Here is a 19109-nt window from a genome sequence, read left to right as displayed (position 1 = left end):
TTTTATATCATCAAAGTAATGTGGCTTTCATTTTATTAACTTTATTCATCTTGTATTAAACTTGGATGTCTTTTTATATTAACTTTTATTACAATGCTGGATAGTGTTATCTGGCAAAAATTGTACTTTCTATCTGCCAAAACCTACCTTGCAAATCTTTAATCTTTCCTCTTTCTTTCTTAACCATCATATCTAGTGTTTCCACACTCCCAAGAAATATTAATATTTGGGATTTAAGAATGAGTAATTGGACTTTCTGGGACGTGTAGGGAATTCCTAAATCATAAGTTAGTCTGTCTTTTTGTGATATTTAATTGTGTATTTTAAATTATGAGTGATCACAATAAATAGCAAATCATTTTTTCCCCTAATAGAGCTATATTAGAAGTTTTAGAAGCTTTGTGTAAGCAAAATCTATAATAATAAGTGTGTGGTTTATTAGTATTATGAACTGATGTATTGTGACAAGATTACATGTTTTGCTAACTGCAAAAGTGATTTCTTTTTGATTGAGGCATGTGATAATAGAAACCATGAAAAGAAGAAAACTTTAGCACAAAATGTACACCAAATAAAATCAATTAAAATGCTAAGATATTATCATAAATATTTAATATTTACAAGTTGCCATTCTTAAAGATAACATTTTAAAACAGCAATAGTCTCGCTGTTTGTTTTGTAACAAATATTGCAGATGCAGACAATTTTCTTTCATTTTGTGTTAAGTTGATGAAATTATAAATGTGCATTCAAAAGCACCTTCAATTTGGGCATGAGGGTACATGTTGCTTGTTTCTTTTTTAACAGTGAAAATATTTTGTCTACTTGCCTGGATTTTGGTTTAGCCTTTGGAATCAATATTACTGTTGCAAATTCAAAATTTATTCCAATTTATGATAACCTGAACTTTTAACCCCATAATAAGCTGAAATAAAAAAAAAACAAAAACAAATTTTATTCCAATTTCTGATTTCATGTAGTATTCAACAACATTGTTGTCTTATCTTTGTATTTCTTCTATTAAAATATTTACAAAGAACTGTAGCCTATAGCAAATATTCAAACATTGGAAAACACTAGAGAATATTATAGGGTATTATTCAAATAATGTAACACTGGGATCTCCTAGCATGGTTAACAGAAGTGAACAGCATCATGTATCACTACTGACAATTTAAGGATTTATTTTGCTTCCAAAACTTGTTATTTCTTGAACACCACTCATGGGATTTGTGTAAGGTATATTCAGTGTATGAAGGTATTAATATTTATTTTATTTGCAATCAAAGCACACAGCAGCAGACAGGGCGAGCACACTCTCAGACAACACGGTAACAGCTACAAGCAAGAGCAACTGATTAGATCATGCTGCGTCTCAGCTCTGTGCCCATCTGGTTCCTAGAAACTTTGACCTCAACCTTGGACTACACGTATGGCATTTCTTGCTCTTACTTTTGACTTGAATCAGTGGCTTCCATTGAACCAACGATGACTTGATTGCTCACTCCATTTCTTGCAGAAACATTGTAATAATCTGGTTTTCCTATTTTCACAACTGACGTTTCTTAGAACTCGGGATTCAGAAAAACATAAATTTCCTGAGCAAAAAGCAGAGAAGGAATTCCCGCACAGAAACACCGATTGTTCCCTTTGGTTGAGTGATGGAGTTTGTTAGGAATTCCACCTGGAGAAGAAGCCTGAGTTTTCTCCCTCGGTGCCCTGCCGCCATGGGGAGGTGCTCCTGCAAACATCAGAGGTATTTATTGACAAGTGAGATGGCATCTCTGCTCCTCTCTGTGCCTCAGTTGGGTTTGTGGGAATCACCATTAGCTATGTTAATGCCAAAGCAGCTAAGTGTGAAATTCCTGTTCTTTTTGGTCAACCAAACTAATTCAAAAACAATCAAGAGGGCTGAGAAAGAGGGTGGGCTGATTAGCAAATCAACAGTGTCTGGAGAATTGCTTTGACTAGGGAAGTGTCTAGTAGGGACTCTTTTGCAAATGTAGTGAAGAGAGAGTTTGCCACCTGGGTGAGGTGGGGTGGCACAGTAGCCAGGAGGCTCAAACCTCAGGCATCTGTCCTTTCACCATCCCAGTTGTCTCTAAGGCCACACAGTGTCCTCCCCGCACAAGAGGAGCGGGAAGAGCGTGAGTGAATCTGCGCTGAGCACGACCTCCAGGGTCAGAGCTGCAGGTGGAGAACACGCCTCATCCTCGGCTCGACTCACTCGGCCTCATGCCACACAGGCCAGAGGCTGCTCAGTGAGGCCTTCCTGGAGCGTGGAGAAAACACTCTCCTTTGACATAACAGACCCGTGTTAATAACAGAAAGGGCGGCCTTCTCACTTCCCACACGCCTTGTCTTAGCATGTTTCAAGCGTGAACCTCACAGTCAACTGCTTACCTACTGGGCAGATGCCAAAAACGTTCTAATTGCCCTCATGCATGCGTATGAGTTTTGTTTTTTAGGAAACTGAGTTTATGAAACCCAGGATATTTTGATCTCAGAAAATTTTGTCCCAGTGAGTTGGATGAATGGGGCTCTGAAATGGATATTATCCCCTTATAGGCTTTGGGGCCTTATTCTGAAGCTAGGTGTCACTGGAATTTTTGAAAAGATAAATGTATTTTTGCACATTTAAACAGCAACCTACATTCATAAATTTATAAAATAAACATGTACATATGAGATAAGGCTAACATTCATTTTCAAATGGTTTGTTGGCTCATTAATATGAAGTTTGTTTGAATCAATACACTGTAATTATGAGTCATGTCCATGCGTTGGTAGAATACATATTAGACAGTTGATTAAATTACCACAAATATCACAAGCTAATTTGCCATATACTGTATTATAGTGATGCAGTATTGGAGGTGATGATATGTTTGTGAACATGTAGAAAGCACATTTTTTGCTTGCAACTGGTAATTTACTGCTCACTCAAATGCCATAAATACTGGTTTTGGCAAGGGGGAAATCATGGAATTTATCTCTGATCTAAACTGTGAGTTGAATTTTAGACCAGAAAGCATTTTTCTGTCTTTGCAAGTTATAGTCCAACTGGCTACTGTTATTAGTCCAGGAAAGACTGTGCCTGTCCTGACCAATGACAAACCACAGAAAAATGGCAAGTCTCTAGACAGGGCAGGAGCAGTGGAGCCTGGTTCTGGCTCCAGGACCATTTGGCCCTGTGACCTTGAACCCAAACTTGGCCTCCCTGGGCCTCTACTTTATCCTGTGTTTGGATGATCTCAGCTTTCCTGCCAATTTATAAATTTTATAATTCTCTGGTCTGAAATATATCCTGGAGCAAACATGGGATTCCCTGGGTGGTAAGCGGCTGCGGTCCCAACCCTTATCCTGTACGATATTTAAGACGTCACAAGAGGAACACAGAGGAAAACTCTGTGCAACCTGGACCATCCCCGACTGGCTTGGGGGCACTTTGGATTTGACTCACATGCATATAAAGTATCTGATCAGACATTTACAAGTGTGTTTTCCGAACAACTTGTAAAACACTGACCAGCCCGGTCTGCGGCATTGTTTCTCCCCATGCATGGGAATGCGCACAAACACAGGGGCCCTGGATCAGACACCTGCAGTGGCTTCCTCTCGGCCGTGGCTGTTTCCTGCGGCAGAAGAGCAGTGGCTTGTTTCTTGGCAGGAGCTGAGTGTCTCCTGCCCTTTCCTACGGTGCCCTCCAGAGAGTGGTGCTCTTTGTACTGGGGTGCGAGCCAGGACAGGAGGGGAGGCCGGCCTGGACCATGGACGCTGCTGGCCTCTGGGGTCCACAGGGGAAGACTCAAAATAGAACAAATGCTTTTTTTCAAAAGTCCATTTGTTTTGTGCCCAAACCAGTTAAACACGAATATTTAAAACAGATTATCTCTGTAATACGATAGTTTCTCTCTAAGTGATTACATAGAGCCATTAATCCGTCCATCCGTTCACTCATTTGACAAATATTTATCGAGCACTTCCTAAGTGCCAAGTCCTGTGCTCAGTGACAGCAGCAGAGGGTGAGGGAAAGGGCGGCCGCTGCTGTGAGGGTTAATCTTACCTGTCAAGCTGGCTGGGCCGCATCCCGCAGATGCTTAGGTCAGACTCCAGTCTAGCTGTTGCAGTGAGTGAAGGTCTTTTCAGATGAGAGCGACATATAAATCAGTAGACTTTGAGTAGCGCAGATGACCCTCCATAATGTGGGTGGGCCTCATCTAATCAGTTGAAGGCCTTAAGGAAAAAAATAAAAAGACAACTGAGGTCACCAGAGGAAGAGAGAATTGTGCCTTCAGGTGGCCTTCAGACTCAGGCCATGACATTGGCTCTTCCCTGGGCCTCCAGCCTGCCAGCCTGTCCTCCTGCAGATCCTGCCAGCTTCCAAACCTTGTGGGCCAATTCCTTAAATTCCTTCTCTCTCTCTCTCTCTCTCTCTCTCCTGTTGGTTCTGTTTCTCCAGAGAACCCTACCTAATCTCCCTGTCCTCACAGAGCTTGCTGTCCAGAGAGGGAGCAGTGATGTGAAGGCAGGCACAGCAGGAAGAGCAAGGTTTCCAGACTCAGACGGGCCTCTTGGATAAGTGACATCTCAGAAGAATGAGCAGAAATCAGCCAGGGGCCCACAGAGGGAAGCGGGCTGCAGGCAGAGGGAACAGCACAGGGAAGCTGGAAGGTCAGAGAGAACAGGGCATCCAGGCCAAGCGAGAGACAGAGACAGGCAGGAAAGACAGCCCAGCCCTGGAATCTCGTGCTCCGGGCCCTCGAGGTGCAGCTGCCGTTTTGCACTTGCACTGGGGCTTCTGAGTGCTAGAAATTACTGGTTCCTCTCAACAACAATAAAAATTGCGGTACTACCACTAATAGCTCATGTTAACGCAGCACTTGTCTCCCTATTGCAGGCCCGAGTGCTTGGACCTTGCCTCGTGGGTGTTCCAAGTAGATTTTGGGCCTTTGGTGAGGAGAAGAGATAACCTGGTCCAGGAGCAGTTCTGGGCCTGGGTGTGCTGGTGGGTGGCAGAATTGGAACCGGAACCAGGTTTCTGGCCTCCCAGGGCACCGTGCCAGGGCACCATCCCACATGGGTGGGGCCATTCATTACTCAGGCCTGAGTCACCGTATCCAGAATTCAAGACACCGGCTCAGCTCTTGTTATTCTGTGCTAGAAGGAAGGACACCGAATAGGCCAATGGGCATCTTCCTTCCTGGGAGACAGTTCTGAACAAGCTCAGCTAACCAGAGAGGTCTCCTGTGTAGAGTTCAAGGCTGAAATAAGTAAAATAATTGCCACCACTAGCCCTAGGAAAGACAGGCGGAATACCCATCGCAGAGCCCTAAGTCTTTCTTTTCTGAGGCTGATACGCACGCTGGTCGCCTTTCACGGAACCACCTACTGACCACTGGGGCCCCTGGGCACCCTCCGTTCATTCTCTCACTTATCTGTGGACTCAGTCTCCCCGCGTCTCTTACAAACCCAGTCACACACCATGGCCTCATTGTCCTTGTCTTCACTTGACTTAGTAGACAAGGACTTGCGGATGGCTCGCTGTGGGCATGGTGCTTCCTCTGGTACGACTGGCTTCTGCCCTAGACGCCTGTGTCACGTGAGACTGGGTTCTGCATTAAGAGTCTCAGCTCCCAGAGGGCAGAGACTTCTGTTTGTATCCACATCCCACAGTAGCCCAGGCAACAGGGGTTTTCTCAAATAGTTATTTTCGTGTTTTAAAAATAATAATAAAACAATAAGCAATTACTGAACGAAAAAAAGGTAGTACCATATAAGTAATAAAAAGTTTTATATAAGGAAAAGAAGCTTTATATCCACTAGGAAATGCAGTGTAATAGCCACAGCTATCACTTAACGTGACACACATTTGTGACCTCAGAGATTTCAATAATCCTGCAAGAAAAGGGCGATTATCCCCTTTTGCAGACAAGGAATCCAATTTCTCTCAGAGTAGCAACTACAGACAAGGAATCCAATTTCTCTCAGAGTAGCAACTACAGTGACTTGTTTTGTGAGTTATAAGTCGGTCTTCAGACTGTAAAGCCTGTGATGTTTTTGTTAAGCCATGCTACTTAACATTTTCATCCATTGTGTTCTCCTACGTGTAATATTTAATGTAAAAGATCAATGCACACCTAAGTACAGTGCATGCACTATGTATGCAAGGAGATTACAAAGCACAGTTAGATAAACTGGATCTTAGTCTCCCGGGAGGACATGCATGCAGGGAATACGATTAACAGGTCCAAAGAGTATGTGACAAGCACCAAACAAGAAGCACAGAGGATGTGTGTTAAGGGACGTGTGTTGTAGAGAATAGACTTCTCCTGAACATTTGTGCTTCTTTGCAAAGCTAATGGCACAGCTAGAAATCAGTGCCCGGAATATTTGCCAGAACTAGATTTTAATGTACCCTCCCTCTTGCTGGGAATTTTGACCTAGTGATCTTATAGCTATTTATCTTGACAATATGGGTATTAAAACTTGCCCCCCATACCATTCAGTCTGATTATGTCAATTTTAGCTAACAGAACAAAGCACTTTAAAGACAACTGATCTATACAGCTCCTGCTTTGGGGACGGTGGGGTGTGGAATCTTTGCCCGGGCTGAGCAGAGCCAGGGGAAGGAAAACACAGCGCCCGTTAGATTTGCAGCTTTGCCCTAACGGCGATTCTATCAACAAAGGAGGAGAACGTTGCTGATTAGGGCATCCCCTCCAGTAAATGAAATCCTCTCCCCAAGACCTCTGTGCATCAAAATCGTGGGAGTCGGAGGTCACACACCTGCACATACTAATGAGATTCATTAATGCTGGGAGACCAAGGAGGTTTGCAAAGGGACATTATTGTGGCTATTCTCTCCTTGGACAAAGGAGCTGCATTGTCACTTTGCCTTCCTTCTGTCTGTGTCTATCATTAAAACAGAAGTGGGGGCAGAGGCTGGAGGGAGAAACCCTTCACTAACTGCTTCCTGGAATTTAAGAGGCTCAGCTGTTCCACGGACAAAAATGAATTCAGCACGTGGCACACAGTTGGATGGATATTGCTCACGACTTGGAGAAACTGCCAATTCAAGCAGATTCTGAATCCTTCTAGATGCATGAACACTCGGGGAATGGTGGTGCCTGTTCTGACAGCATGTCCCTCTTAGTATGAAGACTTTGTGTGGGGCTTTGAAAAGAGCGCCTGTTCCCTGTAGCTGGTACGGATTCGCATTCGGCGTCTTCAGTTCTCCACCCGTGAGGATGCGTGTGACCGACCAGGGCCTGTGACTATGACTGCATGTCCTCTCTCACAGGGCCCTTGAGAGCCAGCTGGGTAGTTCTCAAGAAGGCGTGTGTGGGTTTTGCTGTCTGTGGTGAGCCTGTGACACTGCACTTCAACCTACCCAGCACTGTCAGAAGGTGTCTGGTCAAAGCCACCTAACCCGCCTTTGCAGATCTAATAGTGTTTGCAGAGTTACTATGGGAATGTCCTGACACTATGGTGTATGGGATTCTCATAATTTAAAAAATATCAAAGATTTTCAGTTAGGGGGATGCAGGTGGAGAAGGGCAAGTAGATGAATGCTGTTACTCAGACCTTTTGTTTAAAAAGCTTTCAGGGAGCTTTTAGTCTTTTAGGTGCTCTTATTTTTTCCCTATTTGTTTCTTTGTGTAATAAAGTATTTTAAAAGTAATGTATGCTCATGGCAGAAAGTGTGGAAATTTCTGAAATGTATAAAGGATCCAAGAAAAAATAATTTATGATTCCAGCATCAAGAAAAGGGCAACCATGATGAATATTTGGGTTTATTCATTTCTAGTCTTTCGAGGACGGAGCCCAGTATGGGGGGTGTGTGTGTGTAAATCATTTTTACTATGGCTGAAATTGTATTATCTATTTAGAGCTCTGTCTTTTGAATATGTCCTTCCTATGTAATTAAAAATTTTTGCCAACATTTTTTTCTGGTTTTATATGCTACTTTCCTTGCCGCATTTTTTTTTTTTTGAGAGGAATTAAAAAACAAACCTACCTTAATGGAAGTTTCAGCTTAAATATAAGTAAGGATAGTTATTTCAAAGCAATTTTTTCAGGGAGAGGCATTCTATTTGTTCATGTGGCATAAAGTGTCTCATCCCTTTGTGATCTTTTTAGGGGCTGGGTGGGGAGGTGCAAAAGCTTGTGAAATCACATTGGTTGGTTCATTTGACGGCCTTTGTGGCTGAAATTGTTGTCTATATTTTATTCTCATAAATGTATTACTCTTCACCAAATCTAGTCTCCATTTGGATTTCTCAATGACGTTCTCATCATCTTATTTTCTGTTCTTCACCAAATTGGCTTTTTGAAAGTGGGCTTCATAGAACATAAATTCCCTTTATCATGTACAAAGTCTAAAATCCAGGTATGGCTTCCCGCACAGTCCGCAGGGGGAGGATGCACCTGCTCTCTCACCTTCTCGTGTGACGCTTGACAGCCTTTTTCCCTCTTCTCTCCCTTCTACACTTTTGGCTGGAACATAATGTTTCCAAGCAGGTGTGTCCTAACCCAGAAGCCCGAGTTTAAGGATGCTCTCGTTAAAACAAATGAGCAATGAGCATATTCAATGTCATACAATTAGATCTCAAAATAGCAACTCTAGGTTTTTTAAAATAAAAGATACCATCCCAATGGAAATGACATGATTCCAAAAACACCTACAGTATAACATTTCTACATCAGTTAAAAAAAGATACAATTGAAGAAGTATTGGCAAAGAGAAATAGAAAGTGGTGCAATTTAGACAGGAGCTAGCTCACATAGAAAACAATTGACCAAAGAGATAAAAACAGTGGAAATGACCACAGAAGAGTTTTCTCTTCTCTAGATACACCTGCATAATGAATGCCAAGTAATGAGAAAGAAAACAAAACATTAAGCCGCAGAATTAATCAGCTCTTATCTCTTTATTGTAAAGTAGTGCGTGCACCGAGCTGGAGTGGCTGCAGTCAGTGTGACCACACGGTCCTGGTTTGCTCAGCGTCGTCTGCATTATGGATTCAAGTCTGTGAATAATTAATTACAACACTGACTTTCACTCTCAAAACGGTAGCAGTTTGGACATTAAGTTATATGGTCTCTCTATAACGGCAAAACCGAAATGTTTGTGATATACAAAAAAGCAATTCATGAGTGAGTGCGCTGGGTTCATACAAGCTGTTTGGACGTGGTGGAAATGGCAAAACGCAATCCCGCCTGTTTTCCATCCACGGCCCGGATTGACAGTGGCGCCGGGGAGTTGGCTGGGTGAGGATTTCGGGAGAACATGGGGTATAGAATGGGGTGTGGAGGAGAAAGATTATCCTTATGTTTGCGATAATAATATATCACATTTGTACAGCAACTTACAGTTTCCAGAGAACTTTCATATCCCAGGACTGGTGTGTTTTCCTGATGTTGAGTGGCCTGGGAGGACACAGCAGTGACGGAGATGCCCACCGGCCGCTGCTCTCTGGTTCTGGTGGTTCCGCGCTGGAAATGGATGTCACGCGCTCGCTGTCCCTGGGTGGGAGAAAACGGAACCGGACTGGAGCATATTCAAAGAACTGGGGCCGCAGAGGCAGAATTCCATCAGGAAATTCTTAGGAAACAAAACCTGCATGTCAGTATCGACTTATGACTAGTGGATGTCAATAGCTCTAGCTTTGGAAAACAACTTGGGGCCTTGCTTGTAGCCAAGAATGAATAGTTTGCTGAGATTCATAGAAAAAGGACCAAATCAGGAACAGCAGCTTCTTACGCAAGTATTTACAGGTGATGGTATTGATCATCAAAAAAAAAATATGGCTGGTACCCAAACTCTGTGGATGTGTCTGTTAGAAAATTAAATTGTTTGTACAGAATTTTTCTTATTCTTTTGCTCCCTGTTGTCCAATCTCTTTCCCCCTGGAGAAGTAGCTGAAAAGAAACGAACATTCAAATGCAAAGGACTTAGCATTCACAGTTCGGTATTCTGGGGAGGGCATCGGTCAGTTGGTATTGAACAAGCAATTGCCCAAGTGACTGGGGCGACTACTAGCTGAGGAGGGTTTTCCCTCCTACTAACAGAAAGATAGTTTCAATTATTCAAGTTTTTTTTTTTTATTTCAGCTTATTATAGGGGTGCAAAAGTTCAGGTTATATATATTGCCCATGTCCTGCCCATGGCGCAATGGATAGCGTGATGGACTTCCAATTATTCAAGTTTAATCCATTTGAGAGTGACTTGGTGGCAAGTGGCCCAGTGACATTTCCAATCATCCCGAGAGGAGCTTGCAGCAGGTGGCTACTTACTACTCCAGAGGAGAAATCAGGACAGAGTGACACTGAGCCTTGCCCAGTGACTCAGTTCCTCTTTCTGAGTCATCTAGGAAGCAACATGGGATATTAGGAAAAAGGGTGGCTTAGGTTGGATTCCAGTTTCACTTCACCAGCGGTGAGGACGGTGAGGTTCTTAATCTGCATGGGGAGCCCGAGTCATAGGATGATGTGCTGAGAAGTCCAAATGAGCTAATGCATGCAGAGTCGTTAAAGCTCTGCGTAGAACCTGTTCCTTGCATTTGGTTCTGCTGTGGTCCGTTGACCTTGGCATTGCTGGTTGCACTGGCAGAGCCTGCAAGCTCTTTACCTGATTGGCCTGGGGCCAGACAGCTACAGAGTTGAGGGAGCCCGGAGGGCCAGGCCCAGGAGTCAGCATGGGCTCCCACTGAACACCTCAGTGGCTTCTATGGGTTTATTCTTATGAATCACTATCCATTAATGTAGATCTTAGTACAGCATTGCGAGGTGGTCTTTTATTTAAAAACTTGAGAAGAAAGTTAAATGAGAATGAGCTGTAATAAATGATACCATAGCTTAGATTTAAATTTCATGTTATTCCAAATAAATAGAACCAATTTTCTTGAGATCTATACCAAAATGTTTTAGTTTTTTAATTAATAAATTCATTAATAGACATTCCTGCCTGTGCCTTACAATCTGAAATTTCTTGTTACCGGACTGTAGCAAGCTTCTGAACTTTCTAGGTAACTCTTTGAAGATGGGAATTTTACTATGGAATTTACGGGGAGACCCAGAACATGGTTTCCATTGCACACCATATGGTGAAACCTCAAAAAATCTTCCTCCAACAAATCTTCCTCCAACATTTCTGTTCTTCCTCCTGGTGCTCTCTCTGCACAGCAGCGGGGCCAAGTTCTTTGTTTCAAAACTGTCTTCCTCACACCCTTCTCTTCAGGCAGCCTCTGCATTTTGCTAGCTTGAGCCTCGTCCTTCTTCCAGATCTTTCCCTAGCATCTATTCACTCGACTTTTCATATGGAACAATTCGGTTCTTTCTTTACTTCTCAGTATGTTTCCTCCCAGCGGTCACCCTTTGCCCTCCCTTCCTCTCAGAAAACAAAGGGCGCTCCTTGGGACTCACTGTCTTGAGACTAGGGGTGGGGTATTTAAAGTAATAAAGAACGTTTAAAAATTCCTATAACAATAAAATGGCTTTACTGACATCTGTTGACCCCTAGGACTGATTGGCCATTTGTACCAAATATCATAAAATATAAAATTCTATGAAATGAGAAACTACTAATTGACATTACAATTTTAAAACATTTTATTTACAAAAATAGAATAAGGAAAAATTTATAACTCTATATAGTTTCCTGGCCTTAGGTAGACAGTCTTTTTCTAGTTTCTTCAGGTGGTTTACAAAATTATTTTTTTCCTTTTGTATGTCTATATGCTTAGAATGAACAATTGTCTGTTAAATAATAGCTCTTGTCAAAAGAGGGCTGGAAAAATAGAAAAAAAGAGAGTGGGGGAGGGAAGGCTAGGCTGTCAACATTCAGTGTACAAATGACTTCTACTGAAATATCTAATGCTCTACGTGAGAGCGAGATTTACGGAGGTCAACCCCTGCTGTTGCTGTGAATGGCAGGGGTCAGTCTTGTTCTACAAGAGGCCATGCACCGGGATGGTAGAAAGGGCTCAGGAGTTGGACTGCAGAGTTTGGACATCACATCAAACACTTGGTGGTTTCTAAGTCTCAGTGAATTACTTAATATCTCTTCACCTCAATTACCTAGGATGAAGATTATCAGGATTACTGAGTTGTATGCCTTTTTTTCAGCGAAAAAATAGATAAAAAGTACTCAGAAATTTAGCCTGCACCTTGGAAATGCTCAATAACTGTCAGCTGTTATTGTTTTCATTATAGGATACAACTTTAATGATGTATTGAAAAGGCAAGCCCGATGACATGCCTCATAAGGCAGGACTGGGATGACAAGTACTAGGTCTGCATTATCTCCAGGTGTCTTGAGGAATTCAGGAGCAGAGCCAGGTAAGGCACCTGGCAACCGTGGAGCATAGGTATATGGCGTGTTTGCAAGTGTGGGCAGGGCCCCGCCCTGTGGAATTCTTTGCTAGGTTTCACCCTGGCATACCTGCTCTAGGAAAGTCTCTCTGCAGTTCTGCAGTTGCTATCCCTGCCTTGACCTATTCAACAAAGATCTGAGCGTCCACTGTCCACGAGGCACTGCTTTGCTGCAGGGGACACACAGGTCATGAAAATGTACCACACCGCAGCTCTCTTGTCACTGCATTCTGGCAGTGAGGCGTGGGGAGACAGAAAAGAAAAAGATAAATATCCAGCCTGTAAATCTTTGTGTTTTTGAGAATTATACTATTTTTAGTAAACTTTTAATTTTCTGACTATTGTAGATTCACATGCTATTGTAAGAAATAATCCAGAAGGATTCCATGTTCCCTTGACCCGATTAATACATAAATATTAATATCTCTGGGATTGCCCAGGAGTGCAATTGCTGAGTGTACGGTAATTGCAAGTTTAGTTTTTTAAAAAACTGCCAAACTTTTTTCCAGTGTGGCTGTACCATTTTACATTCCCACCAGCAACGTACGAATGATCCAGTTTCTCCATATCCTCGGCGGCATTTGGTGTTGTCAGTGTTTTTTAACTGATCTAATGATTAAGTAGTGATATTTTGTTGTGATTTTACTTCATATTCCGCTGATAGAAAATGATGCTAAACATCTTTCCATGTGTGTATTTGTTGTCTGTATGTCCATTTTGGTGAAAATGTCTGTTCATGTCCTTCGTACATTTTCTAACTTTTTTTTTCTTTTACTGTTGAGTTTTGAGACTTGTTTATATATTTTAAAGAGTAGTCCTTTCTTAGTTCTGTGGTTTGCAAATATTTTCTCCTAGTCTTAGCTTGCCTTTTTATCCTCTTAACAGGTTATTTTATAGACCAAAAGTTTTAATTTTGATGATATCCATATTTACTAATTTTTCCTTTTATAGTTCATGTTTTGGTGTCAAGTCTAAGAAATCTTTGCTTAGCCTAAGATCCCAAATATTTTCTCTTTATATTTTTCCCTGTACATTATATAGTTTTCTGTTTTACACTGAAACCTATAATACATTTTAAATTATTAATTTTTTTTGTATAAGCTGTGAAGTTTAGGCTGAAGAAATCATGGAAATACAATTGACTTTTGCATGTTTATTTTGTGTCCTGTGACTTGCTATTAATTCTAGAAGATTTTTGGAGATACTTGGGAATGTTTGCCTATGGATGTCTAGTTATTCCAGCACCATTTATTTAGAAGGCTCCCCTTTCTCCACTGAATTGCTCCTGTACCTTTGTCAAAAATTAGTTGGGCATATTTGTGTGTGTCTATTTCTGGGTCCTTCCTCCATTGTGTTCCATTGACCTGTGTGTCTATCCCTCCACCAATGTCACACAGCCTTGATTATCGTGGCTATGTAATGTCTTGGAATTGTGTGGACTGATTCCTACCACTTCATACATCTTTTTTCAAAAATTTTTTAGCCGTTATAGTTTCTTTGCATTTTCACATAAATTTCTGAATAACTTTGTCTATACTTGCCAAAAATATCACTGTGGTTTTGATAATATGCAGGTTAATTTGGGAAGAATTGACTTCTTTGGTATTTTGAGACTTCTAATCCATGAACACAGTATATGTCTCCATTTATTTACATCGTCTTTGATTTCTTTTATCAGTTTTTTGTAGTTTTCAGCCTATAAGTCTTCTCCATGTTTAGTTATATTTATGCCTAGGTATTTCTTAATCTTTGAGCAGTTGTCAATAGTATTGTATTTTTAATTTTGGAGTCCACACATTCATTGATAGTATATAGAAATATATTTGAGTTTTGAATATTTATCTTGTATCCTGCAACCTTGCTGAACTTACTAATTCTAGAAGGTATTTTTTTTTAGATTCTTTGTGATTTTTTACATAAACAGTCATAGTATCTGCAAATAAGGATAGTTTTATTTCTTTCTTTTTCATCTGTATGTGTTTTGTTTTTTTTTCTTGCCTTATTGCGTTGGCTAGAACTGCCAATGCTATGATGAATAAGAGTGGTGAGAGTGGACATCCCTGCCTTGTTCCCACTCTTAGGAAAAAAACATTCAGTCTTTCACCAGTTAATATAAAGTTAACTATAATTTTTTTGTAGACATTCTTTATCAAGTTGAGGAAGTTTCCTTTTATTCCTTTTTTTTCTGAGAGATTTAACCATGAATAACTATTGAATTCTGTCAAATGAATTTTTTGCAACAACTGATATGATCTTGGTATTTTTCTATTTTAGATTGTTAATATGGCAGATTATATTGATTTTCAAATGTTCAACATTTGCACATTCTTGTGCATACCTGGAATAAACTCCACATATAGTAAATAATTCTCTTTATATATTGATGATTTCTATTTGCTAATATTTTTAATATTTTTTTACACTTGTGTTCATGGGGAATATTGATCTGGCTTCAGAGGTGTCTGGGAAGGTGACTGGTACACCTAGTACCACCGTCTCCTACGTGGGGAAGCAGCCAGGGCAGACCCCATGTGAGGGACTGTCCTTGCTCAAACCCCCTGCAGCGTGGGTGGTCCTCCTCTACCTTCCCCAGCTGGGTTCCAGCTTTCTTTTCCTCTGCTCCTAGAGCCACATCCCTGAGGTGCTAGAGGACAGCAAGCACCATGCTTAGTGTGCACTTTCTCCCTTCCTCAATATCCACCCCAGCCCTGAGGAAAAGCAAAGGTGGAGTTATTGCGTGGTATCAATGGGTGAAGGGATAAAGAAGATGTGGCACATATACATGGTGGAATACTACTCAGACATAAAAAAGAAGGAAATTGTGTCATTTGAAAAAATATGGATGTAGTTGGAGGTCATTATGTTAAGTGAAATAAGCCAGGCACAGAAAGACAAATACTGCCTGTTCTCACTCATATGTGGAAGCTAAAAAAGTGGATCTTATGGAGGTAGAAGGAAGCATGACAGAGGCTAGGAAGGGTGGGAGGAGGGGATGGAGACAGGTTGGTTAATGGCACAGACATACAGTTAGACAGAAGGAGTAAGTTCTAGTGCTCCAGAGCACAGCAGGAAGACAGCTATATATTGTATATTTTATAATAAATAGAAGTTTTGAAATGATTCCTACATGACGAAATGATAAATGTTCAAGGGGATGGATATGCTAATTATCCTGATTTGATCATTATACATTACATACATGTATCAAAATATAATACATATCCCATAAACATGTACAATTACTATGTGTCAATAAAACACACACACACCATAAACCTGCTGTATACCTTTGTGAACCAAATTCGAAGTAAAGATTGAAAAGCACACTACCAGGATAAAACCAGAATGGCAATTGGGAAACAAGTCTCTGAAGAGAAACTTGGCTTTGAATCAGATTCTGTGTCCTTCTACTTCCATGTACCATGGTGATAAAATTCACTGCCCACAGTTATGGGAGGATCAAATGGGATTCTGTAAAGCTGACACTTAATCCCTGCTGACACATCACGACTCCCTCCTGAAGACCTCTGTGGTCCACAACACCCGGCACGAGTGTCGAACGTACCCGTGCTTAGTCTGGTTGAACGGACCTAGCGCCCATCCTACCGATGTGGGGCCTCTTCACAAGGGGGCTTTCAGAATGTCCCTGCACATTTAATTGGCATGTTATTTCCATATTTTTAAATACAAACCTATAATTATTACCTTAAAACACTTCAAATCAAGCACAGAGTTTTTTCAGTAGTTGTGGCCTATCCATTTGTGGGTCAGATTATCTTTTCAAGCTATAAATCCATAAATTAATAGAATGTGAATAAACTCATTCTTTAAAGATTCTTACAGTTATTATAGAAAGGACCTTATTCTTTTCATTTAAGCCATCTCCTATTTGAGGCAGAAATTGGAATCTATGGTGTTTCAGGCACTGCTTTAACATGTTCATTCATCCATTCATTCACTCAGGAGTATGTATTGTGCATATGCTATAGTCAACGTACTTTGTTAGGCACTGGGTTAAATGACCCTTAAGAAATTTAAAATGGAGTGGAAGAGACGTGTAAAGCAGGCAGTACCTGCATTAAGTGCTATCGTGGTATTTCTTGTGTGTTTATTATATGCCAGGAACTGTCCTAAGTGCTTTACATGTATTGACTCATTTGATTCTTCCAACAAATTGTGAAGTAGAATATTCAGAATACTGTACTCTTATCATTTCAGTCTTATAGCTCAGGAAGTTGATACTTTGAGTGATTAACTGACAGCAGGGATAGGTTTCCAACCCAGGCAGTCTGAATCCAGAATCTGGGCTTTTAATGAGTATGCTGTAGAAGATGCTAGAAGGTAGTGAAGAAGTACTCAATTCAGCCTGGGGGCTGGGGGATGTCAAGGCTTCCTTCTTATAAGGTGGTAGCTGGAAATCAGGGGAATACACCATTTCTGAAAACAGGCCGTTGGCCTTGGATAGGTCATGAATGTATTCTAGAAAAATAATAAAACATGAAACTAAACACTTCTAAATGTTGTAAAAAGAAAGGAGGAAGGGAGAGGGAGTGAGTAAGCCAGGGACCAGCAGCCTGTGGGCAGACAAGAGAGCAGCCAGTGAGAAACGCTAAGTCCTTTCCCTCCTTTCCCGTGACTGTGGCATTGAGACACATGCTCCACTCCTGCCGGTTGCCAGAGCCACTCCCTCCTGTCACCGGCCCACGCCAGGGCTACGCTCTCCACCTGACACACCGTCCTCACTCTCAACGCTATGTCCTGGGGGACAGATCCTGCCCCCTACATCGTTTTGACTCCTCCATTATACATACGTATTAATATAACCTGCTGATTTTCCCTCATAGCAATTATCGTTAACTGTAATGAAGAAATTGTGTGCTAAGTGCCTGTTCAATGACTGGACCTTTCCCCTAAGGATGAACTCTATGAGGACAAGGATTGTCACTCTTTTGTTCACCAACATCCACCTGCACCTAGTCTAGTGCCAAGTTCAGAGTAATTGCCTGGTATGGGCTGGATTGTGTCCCCACCCACCAAAAAAGAAAAGAAAAGAAAAGAAACAAAAGAAAAGAAAAGAAAAAAAAGAAAAGAAAAAGAAAGGAAAGAAAAGAGAAGAAAAAGAAAGAAAAGAAAAGAGAAGAAGAAGAGAAAGAGCCATGTGTTTGAGTCCTAGACCCTGGCACCTTAGACCGTGGCCTTATTTGGATACAAGGTCTTTACAGAGGTAATCACGTTAGGATAAGGTCGTTAGGGTGGGCCCCCATCCACTATGACTGGTGTTCTTATAAAAAGGGGGGAAGTGTACACAGACGCACACAGAGGAGAGCTCCACGTGAGGACGAAGGCAGAGATCAGGTGATGCTTCTATAAGTTGAGAAACACCCAAGGCGGTCAGCAAGGCCCCCGGCGCGGGGAGAGTGTGCTGGAACAGTGTCCCTCACAGGCCCCAGAAGGAACCAACCCTGCTGACACCTTGATCTGGGACTTGGGCATCTAAAACCATGAGCTGATACATTTCTGCTGTTTAAGCCGCACAGTTGGCGGTACCTTGTTGCAGCCCTGGAGAACCAACGCAGCGCCTGACGGCTGTTCGCTGAATACAAGGAGGGAGAAATATTAATAACATGTGGGGTCGCACAGCCCTTGCCCCTACTTGGGGTGCAGACTCACAGTCAATGTTTGTTGCTAATACGATGCTTAACACGTGCCACGTTAATTAATTTATTCTTTTTAGTTTTATTTCTCATTGTTCATTTTAAAACCAGAAGAGTTTAACTCTTTGTATAGCTCTCAGAAAACCCAAAATGATATTTCACTCCTCAAATGATTATTTTTTGCCTCTCTGGATGTTTGACCTGAGAGAAGGGAGCAGGAAAAATGTTGTGGTGTCACCTGAGACCACGTGTGACACCAGGTATAACCATAAGATCTCAAAAACCACATATGGTAGAATCAGCATTAAGTTGTAGGGGGGGACCATGAGTCGAGCACGCACTTGTGACGATCCCGTCATGCACGGGTTGGTACCTGGCAGGCTGCGTTTTCTCTAGGATTTCTGCCACCAACTGTCACTACATAGTTTTCAATTTGCGCATCCCCATCACTGCCAAGAACGGAGTACCTCCATGCGACTTGTAATTACAGAACTGCTCTAGCCGCCCCCTCCCCAAATCCCTGGAGGTTAAATTTGCACATTTTGACAAAGTAATTTCTTGATTTTGTTTTCTGTCGGAATCACTGAAGGTTTCCTGAACACGCTATTGTAAACAGGGAGTCAGGGTCAACACAGGAAGGGGCTCCCTCCTCTGTTTAATTGTTCTCTCCATTTTTAGGCTTTTTGCCTTTTGTGAAATACGATGTTTCCTCTACATCTTGTCTAAATACAGGTATGGAAACATTGGTCTGGTTTATAAGCTGAGAGCTAAAGTCTCATTAAAAGGCAAATGTGATTTTTGCAAATATGCACGTAGCTTCCTTAAAGACAGCTTTGCGGTTTTTCAGGCGCTCCTGAATGGCCTGAGACTGATGTCCCAGGACACAGAGCACAGAGTGAAGGTAGGAGCTGCAGGTGTCTCTGGAATGCTGTTCAGTGTACCTGGGTGCTCAGCTGCCACTTTACATGTTAGTTCATCCTGGACCCTTGGCCAGCTGCGCGGGGACCTCGCTGCACTGGGGGCTGCCTTTCCCCTCCACTAACTGCCTTCTGGCTTGTGATGAGCCTGGCGAGTGGAGTC

The 19109-nt window shown here is 41.9% G+C and overlaps 1 protein-coding gene across 4 annotated transcripts in view; it reads left to right on the top strand.

The window, feature by feature from the left end:
• Positions 1-19109, top strand: part of LOC123636575 (P30 adhesin-like) — a 108194-nt gene that overhangs the window by 38931 nt on the left and 50154 nt on the right. For 3 of the 4 annotated variants that reach the window (XR_006734613.1, XM_045548988.1, XM_045548990.1), the window contains exon 2: positions 12217-12342. The exons of the other annotated variant lie outside the window; for it this stretch is intronic. Coding sequence is in view for 2 of the 3 variants with exons in the window: in XM_045548988.1 (XP_045404944.1) it covers positions 12282-12342 (61 nt within the window). In the remaining variant the exon portion in view is untranslated. The remainder of the gene's footprint in view (positions 1-12216; positions 12343-19109) is intronic. 4 annotated transcript variants of the gene reach the window in all.

Source organism: Lemur catta, chromosome 4, assembly GCF_020740605.2.
Source record: "Lemur catta isolate mLemCat1 chromosome 4, mLemCat1.pri, whole genome shotgun sequence".
Taxonomy (NCBI): Eukaryota; Metazoa; Chordata; class Mammalia; order Primates; family Lemuridae; genus Lemur; species Lemur catta.
Note: the sequence above shows the minus strand (reverse complement) of the source record. Positions and strands in the feature narration are given on the sequence as shown.